Source organism: Lepidochelys olivacea, assembly GCF_965140295.1.
Source record: "Lepidochelys olivacea isolate rLepOli2 genome assembly, chromosome: 2".
NCBI classification, from domain to species: Eukaryota; Metazoa; Chordata; order Testudines; family Cheloniidae; genus Lepidochelys; species Lepidochelys olivacea.
This window is the reverse complement of record NC_140412.1, coordinates 182,119,581-182,142,792: the sequence shown is the minus strand read 5'-3', so window position 1 is coordinate 182,142,792 and position 23,212 is coordinate 182,119,581. Positions and strand designations below refer to the sequence as shown.

The 23,212-nt window shown below is 44.1% G+C and overlaps 1 protein-coding gene and 1 long non-coding RNA gene across 2 annotated transcripts; both read left to right on the top strand.

The window, feature by feature from the left end:
* Positions 1-9,733: 9,733 nt before the first annotated feature.
* On the top strand, positions 9,734-20,033 carry LOC311515688. Its single transcript, XR_014710202.1, has 3 exons — positions 9,734-9,806; positions 12,700-12,783; positions 19,730-20,033. It is a non-coding gene; the product is annotated as an uncharacterized lncRNA (long non-coding RNA).
* Positions 20,034-20,827: 794 nt separating this feature from the next.
* LOC311515687 (uncharacterized protein) lies at positions 20,828-22,651 on the top strand. The gene is made up of 2 exons (XM_084618934.1): positions 20,828-21,110; positions 22,075-22,651. Exon 2 carries the CDS (start codon positions 22,149-22,151, stop codon positions 22,521-22,523), a length of 375 nt encoding a protein of 124 aa, XP_084475060.1. The 5' UTR covers positions 20,828-21,110; positions 22,075-22,148; the 3' UTR covers positions 22,524-22,651.
* The last annotated feature ends 561 nt before the right edge of the window (positions 22,652-23,212 follow it).

Sequence of the window (23,212 nt, the reverse complement as noted above, 5' to 3'; positions counted from 1 at the left end):
ACCCCTGACCCTGCATATACTGTAGTGGCCTCCTGGCCCGGTTTTACTTTCGCTACATTGCACTCTCCAGCCGAAAACGTAAGAAAGGCGTTCTTATACCCGGATGGGATTCATTAATTACCTGGGAACAGATTCCAGCCTGAAACTTGTCATGCCCAATTGCAATGCACTACACACTTTTCTGTACCAGATACAAATAGACAAGGAGCTTGGTTCTTTCAAAATGATAGCTACAATACACAACCATTTCCAACAGCTGACAAATGCACCTACCTGAAAATTCATTCATTCATTTGGAGAGGACCTAATCCATACCAAACTTTGTTTTCATTTTGGAAATAAAGGTGATAAAAATAAAGGTGGCTTTTCCAACTCAACATTTACTTTTCATAAGATTCTTATTTATAAGATTTTTTTTCATGTGGTGTTGTGATACGAAGGTTAAACATATGGTTTACATGGCAGATCATAAGAAAACAAAAACGAGTGCTAGGCTAGTGTATATACATACACAGTAGTGTGTGTGTGTGTGTGTGTTTACTCTACTGAAAAGTTTCAAAAGAGCCTCTTTGATTTAGTGTGCATATACAATATTTTTTTAAAAATTCCTAAATACCATGAAAAATGGTTCCCTAGGTGTCTTGGTTTGTAATTTAAACAATGGAATAGTGTCTTCTATAAATAAGACAAATTAGTTTCACAAATTAGTACATTCTTTTGCTTTATTTTTTCCTAAAAACTGGAAGTCCTGGTAAGAAATTAAAAACTCGAAGAATTGATCAGATAGTGTTACATTTATTACAGAAATTTACAAAAGCAGAGAAAATCCGTGTTAAGCCTGACATCCATCCTGAGCTCTGTGGTTTCTTTTCTCCAGCCACGGATGGAGAGTGAATGACAATCTTCACGCTGGATTTCCTGAACTGCCACCACCCTTCAGCTCTTTGATTTTATATCAAAGATAGCTCTATGCAAACACACACACACACGGCGTGAGTTTGATATGCCATTTAGATATGTATTTCATGAGTGGTGCAGCTGCGAGTTATCACACATACACCCTCGTGTACGTTACACTATATAGAATATTTTCTCATTTATTTATGTATTTTTATTACCCACGCCCCAATAAAAACCCCAGTGAACAGAATATTTGTGGGAATAAAGCGAGCAGGATTTGGTCCACTGTCATTCTAACTTCATGGAGCAGCTGCTTTGTCATTTTGTCCTCTTTGTTGATTGTTTATATGTATGGATGGGATTGGTTAGTTCAGTTTAGACATGCTATTGGTCCCGGTCTTTCTACACTAGTCCCAAAATATTATTTGATTGGAGGATATCAGAATCAGGTGTACTCACTCCCATGAGTTCTAGTAAGTTGGGACCATAGTCCCATCCTGCTGTATTTCTGACTCAGACAAACTCCGATTGAAGTCATCGCCCCAATAAGAATGACAGAATCATGCCTATAATCATTTCAACTAACCTGGATTCATTAACTCCACTAAAACAAGTTGATGTTGATCAGGTGAATCAAGCAGAGAACATCTGCTGTGTTTTATTATCATCTTGATGACCTAATCACAAACTTTTGTAAGAGACATTGTTTAAATATAGGCAAATAAAGCTGTTAAATACTATTCTTAAATATTATTCTTTTAACTATGATCTATCCACATAGGTAAATGTACACTGAAACACAGAGAAGGAGTTATAGCTAAAGAGGCAACTATGGCTAATTTCTACATAAAAAGTGAACAGAATCACAGGGGCTCTGCAATAGTGTAATTAGAGAGATGTTGCTGGTGGTATTATCCATGAATATTTCTTGGGTCCCACCACAATTATGCACCATCTCGACACTGTTGAAACAATCGCAGTATCATTTTTAATGCAATAAAACTACAAAAACTAGTGCCTTAGGGCTTTGCAATGAGCGACAGCTATTCGTGTCGTCATTTATTTCTTGGTGTCATCATTTCAATTTACATTCACCTAAAACAATCGTCTAAGATTAAATGCCCTTTTAGTTAATTAATTTGAATATAACAAATATTTCAGGCCGCCCGTTAAGTTTAGTAATCTTTATTGAGGATTTTAGTGTGGTTCATCAACAATTTGGGACCCAGTCTTGTCCAATGGGAGTTTAGCCTGAGCCAGGAGTGCAAGATCGGTTCCTTAATTAATATTTTTCTTTCAGGACGTACAAAATGAGCTAAGCAAATCTTACAACATAAATTGTAGACAACTCCTGTCCGAGCTCCCTGCTTTTCAACTCTTTGGTTTGCCTTTAGCATATCCCTCTTTGCTACATTTTGGCTTTACATGTCTTCCTTCGGTGACAGAAGGAAAGCAGTTAATTGTGTTTAAATGCCTCTTACCTGTGCTAGACCACACTATACCTAAAGTATTAAAGGGAGACTAGCCTTTTCCCACTGAAATCAGCGGCTGAATTCACCCTGACTTCAGTGGAAACAGAACCGGGCCTTTGTGGAGCAGCGAGGACGTTTTCAGGGTGGACCACTACATGAGTTGCAGTGCTTGTAAAATTTTACATATAAGCAACTATATTCTGACCTGTAAAAGACCTAGGCGGATAAAGACAACTTGAACAATAATTAGCCTCATACCCTAAATGCCTTGCTCTTTGTTGTTGTTATTAATTATTATTAATTATTATTAATTATTATTATTATTATTATTTCTGAACAGAAACCACTGGCAGAAGTAAGCTCGAAGCGCTTTTCAAAATCGGCATGTTTCGATCCACGACCATGCAGCCAGCGGGGCGGTAACATACCTGCCCCGGGAAACAACCGCGCCCAGGTAGCCGGACAGTCACTCGGGCGGCGGGGGGGTGGCCGGCCGGCCTCAGCAGTGGTGTCGCTGGATTCGCTCTGAGTCCAGCCAGTCTCGGGAACTGGGAGGAAGTGGTCGGACTTTGGGGTGGGGTCAGACACTCCCTGCTTTGGACAGGACTTGGTGGCTCTTCCAGTTTGTAATTGATGCTGGTTCGGGGTGTCCGGTCCAGTAGCGCTCTTGCACTCGATTCTGGGGACGCTCATCGGATGGGTGGACGGGGACGACTGACAGCGGGTATTATTTTGACCAATGTGTCTTTTCGAAGAATGCGGATCCCCTCCGCCCACTTAAACAGCGGATTTCAACGCGCGCTGCTGCGTCCCTCAAACCTTTCCTCGCTTTCCGCTGTAACTGTCTGTGGTTAACGTTTTGCTTCGATTTAGTGCGACTCCGGTAAAGCAGGGGTTCCCAAAGTGAAGCTCTATAGCGGTGGGTTTCGGAGTAGCAGCCGTGTTAGTCTGGATCCGCAAAAAGAAAAGGAGGACTTGTGGCACCTTAGAGACTAACCAATTTATTTGAGCATGAGCTTTCGTGGGCTACAGCTCACTTCATCGGATGAAATGAGCTGTAGCTCACGAAAGCTTATGCTCAAATAAATCTAAAGCGGTGGGATTTTTTACTTCAGTCGTCTTCCTTGCAGGGCAAAAATACCAACCAGGACTCACTGGCAATGGTGTGACCTATCTCTAGACTGGGGGAGGCTGGCGGGGCTGTTCTGTATGCGCCTTCTGACTTGCCTGGAGAAAGATCCTTCGGATCACAACCGAGCACGTTTTCGGAGGTGAGGAAGAGATGTTAAGCACATTTCCCTTCCTCAACAGTTAGCTTCTAAGCTTTTCTTTAAAAAAAAAAAAAAAAAAGTGACTTGATTCCACCGGGAACGTAGCTCGTGTGCCTAATAGTGACTGTCTTTCAAGTGGCCCCCCTCACACTATAAATTGTTGCAGGGATACTTTGGAGGCTATTAACACTATGGGCAAGCCACCAGCCAGCCTGGTAAAGATCTGGAAATAAAAATGGGACCCAACATCTAAATCTGGCTGGAAACTTGGTAGGGGAAAGCCAGGGGCACAGTTAAAGAAACAGCTGCACACATGCGAGATAAACCGAGGCTTGTTTGCTATATTTAATCAGCTGCGCTTTCGTTATATCCCACCAGAATCTTTATTTTTCTTAGTTTTGCGGCTCGCTCCGCCTCCGATAAGGAAATGAGTCTTGTCTAGACACCTCGAGCACTCTCCCCTCCTCCCCCCGAGCTTTGGGCCTTGTGTAATTAATGAGTTTCGGCTCCAGCGGCCAATTTCTCACTATGGCTTCCTTCGGCGAGCTCCCAGACAAAGGCAGGGTCCTGGAGACACACGATTCGGGGAACCCCACTGCCAAGGCGGGCAGCAAACGAAGAGAGCGGAGCTGAGTTTGATCAGGCTTCGGTCCCGTCTCAGCCCAGCCTGCAGCAGTGCACACGGGGCCCGCTGGCCGTCTGAACGGGCGGGGTAAACTCGGGGGTGTACTCTGAGGGCTGAAGATAGGCGTTTAAACTGTTGCCCTATCCTTGTCTCGATCCGATCCTATCCCTTGGGGGAATTCCCCTCTCAAAGCCAACCCCGGTTTCCTCGATTTCGGTTTCCCCTGAAAGGAAGAGAGCCAGAGCCAGGAAACTACCGTCAGGCCAATTCCTGCAGTCCTCACTCAGGCACAAGGCCCACTGAAGCCCAGCGCCGGGCTTTTGCCAGAGTAAGGACTCCAGGACTTGACCCGTAGTATTCATACATTACGGGTTTGTACCCCCATAGTGGAATTTGCAAGGAAGTTTATCCGTGACCTCAGTGCGTGCGTTTCATTGAATTGCTAGTGCGAATCAGAGAGGATCTGCCAGCCATTATGGAAGCTTCTCCCAGGGTGGATCATGAGAAGAAAGAGTCCACCTCCCCCTCCTTCAAGCTATCACTACAAGGCTGGTCATTTTGCAGACAGACACCTCGTTGGAAACCCATCCTCTTGGGCACTGCATTGCTCCTTCGTGCTTTCTCTGCTATTTCTTATATAAAATATTCCCCCCACCCTCCCCGCCAATCTAGGACTAGTGCAGAATGAAAAGCCAACGTCCCTCTCTCTAATGGACACGTTAGAAATGTGCTGGCCGAGCGCAGGAGCTTGGCCTTTTATTACCCTGCTTAATCAAATCCTTCATCTGCTGCCCTGCGCCCTGCACACAGAATGTGCATTTCCCAGCAATCTGCGGAGCGGTGACGGAGAGGGATTGGGAGTGGAAAATTCCCCCACCCCCGATCTCAGTTTGGCCCCTGAAGCTTTCCTGGCTATCCAAGCACATGCAGACGTTTGTTACTAACGATAGTTTTAGGACTGGCATTTTAGTCAGATCCGTGCACGGTGCAGCTGTCCCGGAGCTTTCTCTGACTTTGCAATATAGCTTCATTTCTCCTCTGTAGTTACAAGACCAGTTACAAGTCTTTTGCGATTCCAAAAGCGAAGTGGCAAAATGGTGCATACTCCATGGACCTGTTCGCTTCAGGGACCAGTTTTCCCTGTGCAATTTAAAATCAGAAGCCTTTGTTCCCAATCGTAAATTCTCTCATCAGGGAAGACTGTGGGTGAAAGCCGGGTCTCCTTGCAGTTAGTAACAAAACTCCCATTGATTTCAATGAAGCCAGGATTCCACCCTGTGACTTTGAATAATTTATATACTTACTTTATCTAGTTTATCGCAATAATTTTCTACACTAGTTATAATCCCAGTGGGGAAAAATATTAATTAGCTCCTAACTTGCGAATGTTACAACATTTAAATTGGCTCTGCAATACAATAAAATCTAGGAAGAAAACTGGAATCCTACAATACAATAAGAATGTTTCTTAAAAGGGTTAGTTTTGCTTTTCTTAGATTTAGGGCCCGATTCTACAAAGGCTGATGTGAGTAGTCCCTACCACTAGTCGTCTGGGTTTGCAGGATCGGGCGCTTAGTTGATGACTTCTCCGCTGCACGCTAGGGACACTTACCATTTAAGAAATTGTTTTATTATTTTAAGACACAGTCAAAATATTTTTTCTTCTTACTTTTGAAAGTAATGTTGCCACTCATAGTTCATTGTCAGTTACGCAGAGGCAAATTTGTCCTTACTCGGCCAATGAGTTTCCAACACGACATACGTCGAAACAAGCAACATCTGTCATTTCCCTTGAAATCATACAGTTGTGCTAACATGATATTCTCCCTCAACCTACCCCCGAGATAACTTGGGATTTGAGTCTGATCCCTCCCCCGCCCTGCTTTGCTTGTGTTTTCTGGTCGCCTTTAAGCGATTAGCATGTGCCTACAGACAGAATAATCACCCATTAGTGTGATACACTATAGCCTGCCTGCCAAAACTACTGCTGCAGAATTCGGGTGCCATTGACTTGTGAAATCTTGTCTGTTAAACCTGCCGATCATAATTCCAAGTCCCAAAATCTTCCCATGAGCTGGAATTACACTTCTCTGGTTTTCAGGTCCAGTCTATATTATCAGCTGCAAAGTATCCTGTGTCTGCCGCTTTTTTGTGAGGTGTTCATAGGCAGAGATGGGAGACAAGCGTATTTTTCAAGATCAAAATAATGTATCGTTTGATGGGTTATAACCGAAACCCTGGTTTTGATGTGTCCTGACACGGACACAATGGAGAACGTTCGTGTCTGCTACATGGATTGCCACTTTAGAATAAAAATGTCACGAGAAGACATCGTAAATCGCTACAACTCTGTTCTTCCGTATCTGGAGTAATCTAATCTCGTCAGCTCGCTCTCGACTCAAGCCTCATCTTTTCCCCCTCGATGTTCTTAATTATATATACAGCTCTGTCTTCCGGATTTATCATCCTACTAGATTGTTGGGTTTCGAAACAAAACCAGGCTGAAATCTGTTTCTGAAATTGACACAGCATTTCCAGTCCACCGATCACACATCGTGTAGCAGAAAGGGCTGCGCCAGCTCTTCAGAAACCCAGCAAACCTATATCCAATTTCACAACAAAAACACCTCAATGTCACCTACACCGAGAAGGTGGCTTATTGGAGCAAAATGCTAGGCGTTTTAAACCCATTAGGTATCTCCCAGATGCAAATCTAATGGTGGAAAGAGAAAGGCTCTATTAAGACCCGAGGGTTGACAATTAGATTATAGCCCAATTGCCAGTGGATAATGTGCTAAAAGCTTTCCCGCTTAGTGTAACTCCTTACTGAAAATTATTCACACTTTGCAGGCTACTGCACTCCTACACAGGAGACGTCTTTGTCTATGGAGACCGTGGACAGCCAACCATCATAGTCTCTCTCTCTCTCTCTCACACACACACAATTCATTAAACATATACCAAAAAGCAATAAAGCAAATGTATATATGATGTATGTTTGTCTATAATCATATATGTATATACATCCACATGCGCTGTGCATGTACTTATAATTATTTGTATCTATACACATACACATATATAAATATGTATATGCTCATGTGTGCTCAAACACGTATACAGTATATGTGTACACACATGGAGACAGAATGGATAATGTACGGTTTAATGCTCCTTCTTGTGTAGCTCCATTGTTTGTATATTTTATATAAGGTTTACATCTAACATTGAAGCGATGACATTTTTATAAAGCTATTTAAATACAATCCAGCTTTTGCCACTATAAAATCGGCTCTGTTTTGAAACAGTCACTGCAGATGATTCAATATATATCAAAGCCGTGTTCTTGGATTTCTCTGTTTCACTATATAATTAAACGTGCTAAGATTTCGAGTGAAAGTTTAATATAAATATTAGGATTTTTGTTTTGGTTTAAGAGTAATTATTTGAAAGGCTGCGAAGGACCTATAAAATATGATCTTACTAAGTACAGACTATAGGTACAGTTTTTTTACCTAGAGGAAGTTGTTTTCCCTTTCTACAAATTTTTAAACAGTTGAAATGTTTTTTTGAAAGCATTGACAGCTCTGCAAAATATAAACTGTACGATCGCCAGTGATATGTGTTTTATATAACGCAATCAATGAATACACGCTATACAACCAAAATAGCATTAGGATTACAATGTTTCTGTCTGTAAGGGCTGTGTTAGACAACACTAGAAATAAAGCAAAATCCAAGATTTAATCACAGATACTAACAATTAAAACTTTTGGAGATTTGCTGGTTTAAAAAAACATTACAATACTAAATAACTGATCATACCGAAATATACCTTTTTACATCAGAGTTAAAATGTAGTCACATCCACCCCGTTAGTACTTATTTCAGCTAGAGGACGGTATTGCTGACTGATAAGAGAAAGCCATTAACATAATTTAAACTTCAAATTTGAGTTTGGCTAACTTGGTTTGGTAGGAATCACATGTTCAAAAATGGCATCTGAAATTCATCGTGAAATGTCCCACAACTACAGAATATTCTTAATTAAATAATAGAGCATTTTTCCTAAGATTAATGAATTTGTCAGGAACAAATGCAAGACCTTGAATAGAGTACATTTTACTCTCGACTACTTCAAGGGGAGATTCCGCTGAACAAGGACTGCAGGATAAGGTGCCTAAATATAGTGAGAGCTTCAAAGGAATATGACCATGAATTAATATTATTATTAACTGTTTGAAGTATAGACAGTTTTAAGGCTTTTTATAATACACATTTAAATAAAAATCTCTTTCTTCATTTTAGATAACTTTGGACTGAGTAATATTGTATGACTGATAATCATGTCCTTAAGTTAGTTAAACAAGTGAGTCTTGTGTATCTTGTGTCCATTTTGTGGCAAGACTAGGTTTGACAGGTGTTTAATAATCTGTCTGTTCATCTACCAGTTTCGGATATCTCCGATCAGTCAACTCGCTCAAAATGAAAGGTAAGTTACATGCCACGTTTTAAAATCCCCCCCAGCAATTTACCTTTCTGTCAAAAAGTCACAGCACTTAAACCGTTGCTTTTATGTGTGCTACAAAGTGTTGCGAAAGAAAGCGTGCGTGTGGTGTGTCCATTAGACTCGTCGGAGAAGTGCATTACCAGCATGCACGACCAAGCCAAGTTTTATTATATAACGTGACTTTCCTCTGCCTAACTCTTATATTGAGGCTACAACAGAAAGAAAGCGACAAGCGAAGCAACAAAGCCATTAACGTCACCACCCAAACTGGTTTAGACTTGGGCTGTCGTTTCAATTCCCTGCTCTCCTTGTAATTTACAACATCCATGAACCCCCGGTCTCGGTAACCAGGCCTAAGAGCACGAAAGCAGAGCTAGGTAAGAGGATGGAGGATGCTAACACAAGGCCCAATACCGCCCGGTTTTGTTTGTTTGTTTTTTTTCCACTCCAGCAACATTCCCATTGACTTCCGGGGGAGCTTTGCCAGGCTGAGGACAGACGGATCGGGCCTGCTACGTTGTAACACCGATGGGATGTCACCACGAGCAGCCCCCGTGAGCGGATCCTAATTCCCCGGGTTACAACCAAGCGCCCCTGGCGTGCGGCCGCCTCGGCCCCTGCGTTTCTGACAGGCAAACCCGGCCCGGGATTAGCAAATCCGTGCCAGGCCCCCGCCCGCCCCCGCTTCTCCTGCGGCCCAGGGATGTGCCATGCACCAGCCTTGGCTTCCCTCTCTGCAGCCGAGCCGCTGCGGCGACCACCCGGCTTGCGCGGGGGAAGCCTCTTTGGCAGCTCATGCTCCCAGCCCCGCCGCCTTTGATGTGCCCAGCGGCGGGTGGCCCCCTCCCCCGGCCGCCCTGGCGGCAGGAAAGCGGCTGCGGCAGCAGGCACCTCCGGGCGGCCCTCCCCGTCCCGTCCCGCCCCGCCCCGCCCCTTAGCCGAGCTCGCGGGCGGAGGAAGAACCCAGCCGCCGGCCCAGCGCCGTCCACCGCCAACCAGCCACCGCTCGCCTCCTGCTGCCCGAGCAGGTTAGGAGCGCTGCGGTGTCCTTCCGTCCCCTGCCCGGTGGCAGGAGAACCCCCCACGGCACGGCACGGCACGGCACGGCGGGGCCATGCGCCAGGAGCCGTGGGGCTTCTATGGCACATGGGCCTCTCCCACGAGCGAGGGATACAGGGGGCGCTAGAGATCAAGACTGCGCTGTTCCTAACACCGCAAGGCCACCAGAGCCTAGGCCAGTGCTTCTCGAAGTGTGTGTGTGTGGGGGGGGTCCCCAACCCAACAGGGGGGCACAAGACTAATATCGGGGGGTCTCCAGAGCCCTGGCTGTTGGCTGGGCACCCAGCCACCAGCAGCAGCCCAGAAATAAGGGTGGCAGTGTGTGTGTGTGTATGAGGGGGGTATTACTTTTTTCGGGGGGTGGAGGGGTCGTGGCAGCCTGAAATATTTTTAAAGGGGGTCCTAGCAAAAAAAGTTTGAGAACTCCTGGCCTAGGCTAAGGGATGGCACTTGCGGATCAAGGGCCTGACCCCTTGGACTCATTAAAGAGCCCCTGGCACTTTTTGTAATTGGCGGCATGTTAGATAGGGGCCTGGTCAAATTCCCAGTTAGGTAACCACTAGAATTGGTTGAAAATTGTGCAACAAAGAGAAAAGGGGGGAATAAATAAAAGCGGTATTTTTAACTAATGTTTTGTCAGGTAATCTGAGTTTGGAAAACAGAACCAGCTCTAACCACATTTTACCCCCACACCAACACACCCATTCAGTTGGGTAGAGGGCTGGTTGGCAGACAGTGGTTCCTGGAGCCCTTCCTCCTGGGGGTACAGAATAAAAACATTGAAAGGACTGTTCAGGAAGGGGCTAGCATTTGGATGGAATAGGTAGGTCTGGATGTTATTTCTCTTTTCAAGTTCCTTACAAAAATAGCGGGATACAGTATTGTTCACTTCCTGTCCCAAACTCTTGAATACTGTTAAATAGCTAGAGGTGGTTGCATTTCAGTGATGGGTAAAGCGATCCCTCTGTAATATTTATATATCAGTTTACAAAGCACTCTGGGATCCTCCTGGATGAAAAATGGTATACAATTGTATACTACTGTGTTGGTGAGAGAATAATTCAACTTCAAATGTGTATGTACCCAGCTAGAAACAGACCTCAGTATTGTCGCATCTATTTTATATCTTTAGATTTATAACAATGTAGACAGAGTAATTAAAACCAAAGGGCCTAATTGTAAATGTTTTGTCCCTTTCTTAAGATTTTTTCCTCTTCCTGGTTTATTTCCTCCAGTCTAGCTTGGCGCTCTACCAAATCTCATTCATCTGAGAAAAGGATACGTATTTATGTTTGGATAAATTTTAAAGTACTTGTCTCTGGTGCAGAAGCTGTTTGCTGGAGTATTTCAATGAGACTTAAAAATCTCATCTCATTTATGAGTTTTGGAGGGCTCACTCTCTCATGTCTGGGCAGGCATATGTGTATGCCCCTTCTCACCGTGTTTTTCAGGATTGGGCTACCAATTGTTTTTTAACACAATAAGTCAGAAAAGCAGCTCCTTTTTGCAGGGTTATGTTCTTTCCTTCTCTGATCAGATTCCTGGGCATTTCTAGGAGTTTGTTTAAGCAGCTGCCAGAAGAGCTGCCCCTGGGACTATCAGGTGGTTGAAGTAAATCTCTGCTACTGGGTCATAGCGTTGCACAGTAGGGCTGGTTAGAAAATGTGTAAACAATTTTGGAATGATTTTCATATATTTTTATATTAGAAATGTTTGATTTCTTTGTGTGGAATTGTTTTAGTTGAATTTTCCCCTCAAGGTTTCTTGAAATTTGTCACTTATTTAGTTTTCATCATTTTCCATTTTCAAAGTACAATTTTGCTAGTTTGGGCATATTGTGGGATTTTAAAAAAGTATTTCAAAATTTTAAAAATGATGTTTGCAATTCTTTATATAAAAATAAGTGACAAACCACAAATTGAGAAATTTTTCAAAGTTAGTTCAGAAAACCTTTAAAAAAAATCAAGTGGTATTTGATTGTAAAATTGTTCTTAAAGTTTCATCCAGCACACTTGTGTAGGGTCTGAGCTTGTGCCCACTGAAGTCTATGTCAGAGGTCTTCCTGTTGACTTCAGTGGGCCTTGGGGCAGACCCAATAGAAGTTTGTGCTGCCCCTGCAAAAAAGATACAATGATGACTAATGAGGGTATTAGAAATAGGATGATGCTGGCGGGCTGGTGTCCCTCCCCAAGGATTCAATCATCAGCCTTTTTAAAACAAGGGCCCGCAATTGCCAGAAAGCTAAAGAAATACTCCCTGGACACGCACTAAAACAGATGTTCAAAAGGGGCCTCTGATTTTGGGTGTCTAACTTGAGATACCTCTGATTTTCAGTGATGATGGAATGATGGGTGCTCAGCACTTCTGAAAATCTGTCCCCAAATGTCTCAAACTGAACACCTAAAATTAGAGATCCCTTGAAAGTTCCAAGGTTCCTTGGCCAGTGTTTCCCTCCCCATAAGTATGATGCAGCAGGACAAGTCCCAAAGACAGTGCAGTTTATTTTGCTTTGAAGGCAGCTGTAGAAAGTATTACATAAAACAACCAGCCAGTTTTGAGGAGCTTCAATGACATCTAATCTTTTAATTTTTCCTAAGGGATTGAGAGAAAAGGTTCTGTTCTGTTTTCATACCTCTTTCCCCCACTCTCCCCTGCCTTCCACAATCTCTCCTGGTAGAGGGAAAGGAAAATGATAGTTTTCCGGGATGAACATATATTAATTAAAAACCAGAGAACCATTATACGAACTCAGAATGAAGGAGTTCCTGGCCTAGAGACAATAGAGTGAAAAAAAGCATTATGATTTACAACTTTCCCTGATCATACAGAACACTTTGTAATTAAGTATGTTATATGGTCTAGGAAAGTCACTGCTGCTGCCACCAGGAAACTACCCCAGCAGCCTTCCACTGTCTGAAGTGTTACAGTGATGAGCACAATACAGAGGTGAGTTGGAGGACCAATTGGACATGGCATGGAGGAGTCCCACAGCCCCCCAGCTCGTTCCCTCAGCATGGGCACTCAATAAGCAGCATTCCCACACCAGGGTACGAAGAGAGGCATCAGCTTTTGCTTATTTTAACAGGATGAGGGAAAGGGTTGGCGATTACTGCCATGAAGAGGATTTTTCCCCATATGTGGCGTTAAGGCTTAAGATTTTGAAAGTATTCAGATTTAGGTCTACATGAACATGTTTCAATACCCTTAACACAATGTATTGTTGACTTATCTGGCAAATTTCTAAGCACTTAAGGAGGAAAAAAGGCTTATTTTAAATAGCTTGCTCATAAATAACATTTGGGATAAGGCAGATCGGCACTGCAAAAACAGTGCTTTCATTTCAGTGGTCTGAAGACAACCGTACATGCTATGTACTTCCTGTCCACTGTCATTTCCAAACGAACAAAACGTATAATAAAAAGTCAGTTCTCATATTTATACATTGGGCAATGAAGCAAATTAAATAGATGATGTACCTGTAAAGCTTAACCATTCCAAGGGCAAAAATATTTGCTCTTCAGAAGTACTTTATGAGCCACAGGGATTAGTCCTCAGTAGAAGAGAGGAGTTGGAAGTACCCAGAGAGGGAATGAACTCCAGAGACAGAAAAGTCACCCCAACGCTTCCATTTTGGGGCAGAATTTTTAAAGCAGCAGTTCTCAGGAGTCTTCCACCTAATGGAAAGCAACCATTCCATTTCATGAAACCATTTGAGGTTTTGAAATATGTTTTTGTTCTGATGCGGAACCAAAATGCCTTTTTGAAAGATTTTGCAAAATGGGGAGTGGAGGTCTTCGCTGGGAAAAAAACAAACCAAACCCCCAAATCCTGTTCTTAACTCGGGTTAAACCATAATGAAAACAAGGCAACTAAGGCTTTATGTCAGGTTACCAGTTCAGGTTCAACCCCAGGTTCCAATTCAAGCTGCTAACTCGTTACCTTGCTGTCAGCTACTATTTTAACCTAAATTGGGAGCATGCAGGGGATTTTTTTTTTTTTTTTTTTGCTTTGAAGACATATCCAAAGACTCTATAGCCTGCTGGTTAGGGCACTGGCCTAGTGTGTGCCCAAGTCAGGGCCTTCAACCTGGATCCTCTGCTTCCTAAGCTAGCACCCGAACCACTAGGCTACAGTCTACAGTCTAGCTCAGGAATGCTTCCTGAGGAAATTGTTCCTGGGACTGCTATGTTTCTGCAAAACGTTTTGGATTAGACCGGAAACAGTTTTGTCAAAAGTATTTCAACCAGCTGTATTCCTACTCTCAGGCGGCACCCCAGTACGTAACCGCCTTCAGTTGTTGCCCACCCCCACACAGAAGCAGTTTCTTCAGGGTGACCTGGTCTCACAATTTTATCAAGAGCATCATGCTGTTTGAGGTTTCAGAGTAGCAGCCGTGTTAGTCTGTATCCCCAAAAGGAAAGGAGGACTAGTGGCACCTTAGAAGTGCATAGGAATGCATCCGATGAAGTGCGTAGGAATGCATCCGATGAAGTGAGCTGTAGCTCACGAAAGCTTATGCTCAGATAAATTGGTTAGTCTCTAAGGTGCCACTAGTCCTCGTTTTCTTTATGCTGTTTGAGGTTTTTCGTAAGCTTCCTTGGGACTCCTTGTGTGACCACGGACAGCAGATTTTTGCCCCACATCTTTTATTTCTAAAGCCAACTGATGTATATGTGGGATATTTTTCTAATACTGAAGCTTTTTATAGACTATAAATAATACTATGGGGCTGGTGCTTTCCAAAATAACCATTTACCCTAAAATATTGTGGGAAGCATAAATAGTCCTATGGAAAGTGACATTAGCCTGTATGTTTCACCAAATACTAAATGTTCCCCATGATCAGCACTACTAGCTTAAAAGGGCCCAGAGGAAATGAGAATTGAAAATGAAAATCCATTTAGCCCTACTAGAATAAATTATGTGGATTTACTAAGCACATAGTAAAAGTGAGGCTGGCATTTTAAAAGAAAGAAAGAAAACAGTTTTAACCAGACTCTACGATGGGGAGGCATGCACCCAATTAGCGAGCATTTTACAGCAACTATTTTACAGCAAAAACAGAAACACACTGTTATTTTTGACCACAGAAACAGGGATATTTGACACGTCCCCAATAATGGAAAGAAAAGTGAGAACAAAAGCTAAACATTGAAGACAAAGGGACTGTAAGAGAGCCAATAGGATTTGATGCTAAATCTCAGCAATAGGACTGCGTGTTAGCAGGGCAAAATAGTTTCAGTGAGATGAAAAATTATAACTGTAATTACCGAATCGTCATTCCTTCTGTAGGAACCCCACATTTGCTTTGAGTCAGCAGGGACTAGTGAAGAGAACACTAGACTGGGACTCAGGAAACCTGGATTCTATTCCTGCATCTGGGTGACCTTGGGCAAGTTATTTCACCTTCCAGTGCCTCCGATTTCCCGTCTGTAAAATGGGGCTGATGATATTGACCTTCTTTGTAAAGCATTTTGAAATGTATTGATGATAAGAGCTAGGCATTTATTATTATGATAATACTTGCAAAACAGGAAGTTTGGAAAATATACCAAGCTGTAGACTTTGCCTGGTTTGTGGTAAACAAAACAGCCACACTTCTGTTCTTAAATCTGGTGTTGCCACTCATTAAGGGCTGAAGAGTCCAACACATTCATTTATACCTAATTTAAAAGATTAATCATATTTTTTAATATGTCTAATCAAAGCTCCCCTCCTTCAGCCTTTTCTTAAACTCTGTTTGTAAAGTGGCCTGAGCCCTTTACCCTCAGTTGTTTCTAAGGAGTGAGAGGAAAGGCTATATGTACACCAGAGAACAATACCTATGGTATTTCCAACAATAATCAAGGCCATCTGAAATCTGTCACTTAATATTTGCATGGCATCCTTTTCTTCAATTTGTCAATGTAGATTATGCCCACAAATAACCATGCCCAGTAGCATAATATGGCTCACTACTTAGTATCTGTCAAACAACTTGCCATCAGCTTTCTACAACTGATGTTTTCAGTAGATTTCTGCTGAAGACTGAAGAAGTTTTTCTGACCTCTTCACTACAGAGGATTCAAAGACCAGCTGAGGCAGCAGTCCAGTACTACAATATGCCGTAAGAGAATGAGAATTAACTAAGCAACAACTGAATTTGGAAATGGATTTAGAATAGCCACTGACCGCTGCAGGAGAAAGAGTATTTCTTTAGTGCCGCTACCATTAATTTAGGTCACATAGATAAAACTTTAGGGACTTATTCCCCTCTAATGTCTGACCCAAACACAGGAGGATTGAAGGGATGCAGACTGCTAAAGTCAAAAGAGCGAGACCAACAGTCTTGGTTCTTGCTCTTACTGATTTTCCTCACTAACGACATGAACAGACAGTATCAAATGTGTCCGAGAATGGCCTCTTTACTACTAGGCTAGGACCCAGGTTAGTTTACTGGTTCTTGCTCTGTTGGCCAGCAGGAGTAGGTCTGCTATGGGAGTGGCATTCTCACTGCTGGGGAGGATGGGATCATGGGAGTGGTCTGTGTATTACTCAGCAGCATGCCCCCTTCTAATTGAAGATAATGGCCTAACTACTATTTGATTTGATGGTGCAGGATGAAGCCCTAAAGAAGTGGCTATAGAAGTCTCTGCTCAGAGGCCTGTTCACTCATGAAGAAAGCTGTGGGATGGGATGCAGAATCTCAAGGATGGGTAGGCCAAATCTGAGTTAAAAAGAGGGTCCATGAGAGTTTCTTAAAGATGTGAAGTAAACCCTATACCCGAGGGGTTGTATGTGTGTGTAGTGGAAGTGTCAGTGCAAATTCCTGCAGCTTGTTCTAATTGGGCATACCTTTTTGTTGATTGTAGTATGCGTTCTTAATATTAGGGTGTGCAGTCACTAGAGGCTGGTGGACCAGGCACAGTGGCTTACGGAAGGGGCTTGAAGCTGGATTAGTGGGTGAGACGAACAAGCTTGTGGCTGGGTATGCAGCATAAATAAAATGTAGCAGAGCAGCAAAGGCAGAGAAGGGGAGGATTGATCATTTCAAGAAGCATGTTTTTAAACTGAGAAGACCTTTCTTTTAGTCAAGAACTTTTGGTCTCACAAGTGCTGCTGCAGCTCTCAACATCTATAACTCACTTTGCATTGCTAACTAAAAGCTGATGTCTGCTTTTTAAAAACACCAGTGTCTCCCAAACCACATGGGCGTTAGATACAGCAGGATCGTCGTCCCTCTCAAGCACAGATCCAGAGCAGTCGTGGAGACGGTAGCACTCACACAGCTCTCGTTTTGCAACATTTTCCTTGTTGGGGGGGCCAACTGAACTGATGGTTCTGTTAGAGGTTTTCTAATGAAGGTTACATTTTTTTAGTTTAACTTCTCAAATGAGCTCTCTAATGGAAACGTTGCTGGGACAGGTAGGATCCAGCACCAAAGTAAATGTCACTTTTAATAAGTGACTCAATATTTTTCTGAATTATCTTCCAACTGTCATAAAATAAAATCTCTTATAAAAATTAGAGCGAGAGCTGGAAGAAATACATGCAACCAGCCATCTATCCAATTCATTTTTTTCTGCTTGCAAGCTAGCCACAAGACATTCATGATTTCCCCAAATTTGTTCTTTATCTGCTAATTTAATGAATTATGTGGCTGAACAAATGACATTCTTGGTATTATCCCTATATTGGGTGTTTGATTATTAGTTATTCTGTCTTTTTAGTTTCTTATAACATGCCTCTCACTGTCATATCAGACAGTATGTTTGTTAATGTTTAGGGGGTCACGTTAGCCATATACTATTGTGTCTGTTCCTTGTAAAGAGGAGGCATGCCTGACCAAAGCACTAGTGATCGGGGGCGGGGGGGAGGCAGTGGGGGAAGAGAGAGATTACGACGCTAGAGAAACTTTAGGACATTTAAAAGCTTTTCCTGTCCTTTTTTGTACAAAAGAAAAGACATCATAGCGGGCTCTGCATATGGACCCCAGATTTAAAAATAGCTGCGTTCTCTTCTCACTGAAGATGAGAGACAGAAGCCAGACTTATTGGCTGTTTAGCAGACTTTACATTCACTTATCTGCCACACTGATACCAAATAACTGTGCATACATACACACATGTGGTCCTATTTGAAAGGTTGTGGCCAGTCCCTCAACTGGCCTATTTAATTGTCTGAGTGCCAGGGACTGGAGGAAGAGTGAAAGGATTGGCACATTGGATGTAGGATGATAGGACATTCAACACAGCACAATTTAATTTATTGGGGCTAGGGCATCACTTGAATTTCACTTTTTGAAACAGCCTATCACTAATGTCATATTCACATAATCAGGCCCAGTGTGCTAGGAAAGGCAGGTCAGATCTCAGGAACAATCTCTGTGTTGGGGAACCAAACTCAGTTTAGGGGTTTAGGAAACAATCATCATAAGTCTTCCCCATGAGGTGTTTGCTTAGCAATGTGCCACTCCTGTGTGTAACTGCCATTGCTGGTTGGCACGCACACATATGCATACAGTCTACTCAGAGCAAAATCACCCCCAAAAATCACCCCCCAAGAAACCAAACTCACCAGAGAAGACAGGGTCAGTCCAACAATGGCTAGTACCAGCATGGCAATATCACAACCACCAAGCGCCTCTGCTAGTGCTTTGCATTATGTGAAGCAAAGACACAGCAGTCTATGTTTGTACAGACTGACTGGAAAAAGCAGGAAGTCAGGGGCTGTGGAAGGGATAAGAATAAAGGGGTTGGGTTACAGGTTCTTGTCCATCCACAGCACCAGCAGTTAGCAGGGGCATTCAGTGTTGAAGAGAAAGATCCCTCTGTCGATGACTCCTCATAGCAGACTTCCCCCTAATGAGAGAGTCGTTGAGGAGGATGTTGATAACTGGCCCTGTGCTAGGCCGGTTGAGTCCTGAGGGCCATGATAAACATGAGGGTCTCTCTATGGAGCACCTGAAGGCTGGTGAAGAAGCTGTCCAAAATAGGATGCTGACATGTTACTTTCCCATTGTCTCAAAGTTAGAGAGAAAGAAGAGGCCCATACAACTTGTGGGATAAGATCACAGGAAGCAGCAGAGGTGCCGGAGCTGCCCAGGGTATAGGCTGTCATGCTTCATATAGTCAGCTAACTCTACCAACAGCCAAGAAAAAAACCGGACACTGAAATTGTACGTGTGGGAATATTTTTCTCTTGACAGCAGTGATGAAATCCTTGCAACTTGTCTAATATGTCAGCAGATGGTTAGCAACAGACTTGACCCCGGCTGGGTGGGTACCACATCTATGCAGAAGCACAGAGATAGGGATATACGTAACGAGAACCAGGTTGAGCAGCAGCATGGCTTTCCTCATGATCAGTGCGGTGTGTCAAGAAAGCCTTGTGCGAGTCAGAGTAACAGCAATATCACCAGTGTGCCCCAAGTATTCCATAGGAGATTTAGTGTAAAACAACCCTGGACAAGAGTTTTAAGGGCTAAAAAATATGCTTGTATATAGGTTGAAGCCTTATTCTTGAATATTGCTGTGCAAAACATGCCAGTGCCTAACTTACTGTTACTTCCAGGGGGAGGGTCAGGGCTTTTGGGAACCAATGGCTGATGCTGTTCTTTATCTTCCCCGCCCCAAAAGGCATAGTTAGAGATCTGCACATGGCCAAGAAGTAATGTGTGCAATATAGCAAGCAGAGAGTGAGAGGGAAGGTACAGCTGATCTTGGACAAATGGCCTATTGATCGAACAACTGATTACGAGATCGTGTCAGCCTCATCAAGAGCACCAAGATCAAACCACCAAGGCATCACTGTATGCATGTGCGGATTAGAGCAGCAACACACTGCCATTGATATATTTGATAAACTGCATGTTGGGATAGAAGAATGGCTCACTCTCTCCTTTCTCTCCCAGCCCAGGTTCCTGGCCCCAGACAGTGGGTGAGATGTGAGGAAGGCAGTGCATGATGGCTGTTTCCCACAAGGCTCACTTTGTGCAATGCCTGATCCTAACAGAAAGGGAATGCGACAGCAAGTGGTGCGCCTCATCGCTGCCTCTAAGGCCATGTCTGCACTTACCGGGGATCGAAGACCTGCTAAATTGATAGCAGAGCGCTCTCCGGTCGACTCTGGTACTCCACCGGAATGAGAAAAGTAAGGTATGTTGATGGCAGAGCGTCCTGTCAACATAGTGCAGTGTAGACACCACAGTAAGTCGACCTCAGCTACGTCGACTCCAGCTACGTTATTCACATAACTGGAAGAGAGTAACAGGAACAGAGTAACTTAGGTCGACTTACCCCGGTAGTGTAGACAAGGCCTAAGATCCGTAGCCACATCATGCAGTGTTGCACAGGGCACTGTGTTCCCAGAGCTTCAGTTAAAGCCCCAGTCACCACATGAAGCAAGAGGTGGTGCTGTGGCTCTCCACAAGTAGGACAGGCTTTATGTGCAGGAGGCACGATTTAATGTTTCAACCTACATTCCTTCAGCCAGGCGCAGGAAGGCAGCAGCCTGCACTATGCACTGCCAGACTGGCCCCTGATAAAACCTCTGGGCAATACCCTCAGGTCTTTGGATGATGCCATGAGGTTTTTTTCAGTGGGGAGGAGACTTGCTTGTATTAGCCAGGTCATGTCATTGAATTACCTGCTGGAATAAAATGTAAGCTGTATGCTTGAGCAATACAGCAAGGAAGGTGATCCACAAGTGCAACAGTGACAGGAAAAATGCTGCACCTGTGGGAGAGGTTAGCTGCCACCTCAGAGAAGTACATCAAGAAGAATAGGCTATTGTGACTACAGATATTAACCCCAGTCTTTAAAGCACTGTGGGTTTCTTGGGCCTAACTGCAGAGTAAGAGCTTCGATCCAGCAGAAAAAATGCTGACATCTATGCCAACCTTGTATAGGGCATGGGGGAGAAGGGCTACACCAGGGACACGCAGCAGTGCCGTGTGAAAATAAACGAGCTTCAGCACGTGTACCAGAAGACAAGGGAGGCGAACCGTCATTCTGGTTCTGCCCCACAGACGTGCTGTTTTTATGAGGAGCTGCATGCGATTCTCGGCGGCGACCCCACCACTACCCCAAAACCCTCCGGGGATACTTCCCAGGAGCCCCAGGCAACCCTGAGCAACAATGAGGAGGAGGACATTGCTGAGGAGGAGGAGAATGTGAGGCAGGCAAGCGGAGGATCCATTCTCCCCGACAGCCAAGAACTGTTTTTAACCCTGGAGCCCACCCCTTCACAGGACCAGTTGGAGGCGGAGCGTGATGCCGGGGAAGGCACCTCTGGTGAGTCCACATTTCTAATCAAACTGTAGGGGTTACATGCTATTATTTTTTATGTTTAATCTGAACAAAAAAGTAGGCGTAGTGAGTATTGGTGGCCACTCCAGCTACGCAGAGGGTGCTCTCAGAAAAGACTCTTTATGTGCACGGGGAGGGACCGGGAATCCTTCAGGGAGATCTCTAGGAAGCTTTCATAGAGATACTCCACAATCCTTTGCAGGTTTCTGGGAAGGGCTTCCTTATTCCATCCACCATGGTGGACACTTTCCCGCGCCACTCCAGTATTAACTCTGCTAGCATCGTTGCAGCACACAGCATTGCAGCATAAGGACCAGGTCTGTACCCAGACGCTCGCAGCATCTGCTCCCTTGCTGCCTCTGTTACCCTCAGGAGAGCGATATCGCATAGAGTCACCTAGGGGAAACAGGGGAAGTCTTCAGTACTAGCCCTTAAACAGCAAACAATTCAACAAGTAATCTGTTCCCCATTTGGTGAAATCTGGGTCACACAACCACGCTTCCCAAACATGCTGTTGTTGTGGTTGGAAGGGATCACCATATATTGCAAGCAGCATTGAAAGAAAGGGGGGTGGTGGCTGCTTCCTGTTTGTCTCCCTTCCCCCCATCCTGGTGCCGCTTTTGTAAAAAGCAAACTATTCGGGAGGCTCTACCCTGGTGCCTGTCCTCAAACACCACCCAGGTTGCTAGGAGAAATGGGGCTTTTCTCAAGTTCCAACTTGTGATCCCCCTAATGTCTTCACAAAAACAGCAGCACAAGACCTCTTGCCCATGCCTCGTGGCCTTACTCACCAAGCTGGAGCAGTAAACAGCCTCTTGCGGTTGTGATTACATTGTGGCTTGCAGTGAAGTGTATTGAGGGATGGTTTTTTTATTTAAAAAAATGAACCTTGCACCAGAAACAATGTATGCACTGTCAATGCTACCCTTGTGCTTTGCATTCCTTGCAGCTGAAACCTTGTCCGTCGGCACATTCTCAACACCGGGACAGATTAGAAGGTGGAAAAAGAAGACTCTGGAGGACATGTTCAATGAGTTAATGCACTCCTCCAAGAGTGACAAGATGGAGCTCAGAGCATGGAGGATCACACTGTCCGAGAACCTGGACCTGGACAGGACAGCATGCAGGGAAAAAGAGCGCGTCACACAGGAGGAGATGCTGCGGAGTATGAAGGAGCAATCAGACATGTTGAGGTATCTGGCTGAGGTTCAAGAAAGGCAGCTGGACGCTAAAGTCCCTCTACAGCCTATGCTGAACCGGCTGCCATCATCACCCATTTCTACATCCTCCTCCCCCAAACATCCTGCGGGCGGGGAGCGGGGAGGAGTTTGGTATCCCTCGCACTCAACACCAGGTGAGGGTATAAAAACCAGAAGGCGCCCATTCCCACACCTTTGATTGTTATGGCAGTGCATCTGTAAGCAAGCTTTCCTTGTTTCTCCCCCCCGCAGTGTTATCAGCCCTTTTGGCCCAGGTTATCTTACTTGTCTTTGCTGTCTCTGTGTGTTTGTGTGCATAATAAAATTTACCAGATTGAGGAGAAAAGGCTCCTTATTCATTCACCCTCCCACCCTGGAGGAAACTTTTCTCCCTTTGTTTCACAGATATAATAGAGCACACAGCAGCCAGCAATAACAATGGACACTTTTGCTTTCACTGAGGTCTAACCTAGCAAGCAAACAATGCCAGTGAAATTTTAAATGTGCAAAGGCACATTCAACCACCATTCTGCACTTGCTCAGCCTATGAATCACAGAATATCAGGATTGGAAGGGACCTCAGGAGGTCATCTAGTCCAACCCCCTGCTCAAAGACAGGACCAATCCCCAATTTTTGTCAGATCCCTAAATGGCCCCCTCAAGGATTGAACTCACAGCCCTGGGTTTAGCAGGCCAATGCTCAAACCACTGAGCTATCCCCCCGCCAGTTGAACTGTTCCTTACTGCTGTCCAGGCTGCCAGCGTACAGCTTCATGAGCCGTAGGAGCAAGGGGTAGGCTGAGTCTCCTGGGATCACAAATGGCATTTCAATATCACCAATGGTTATTTTGCAGTCTGGAAAGAAAGTCCCTGCTTGCAGCTTTCTGA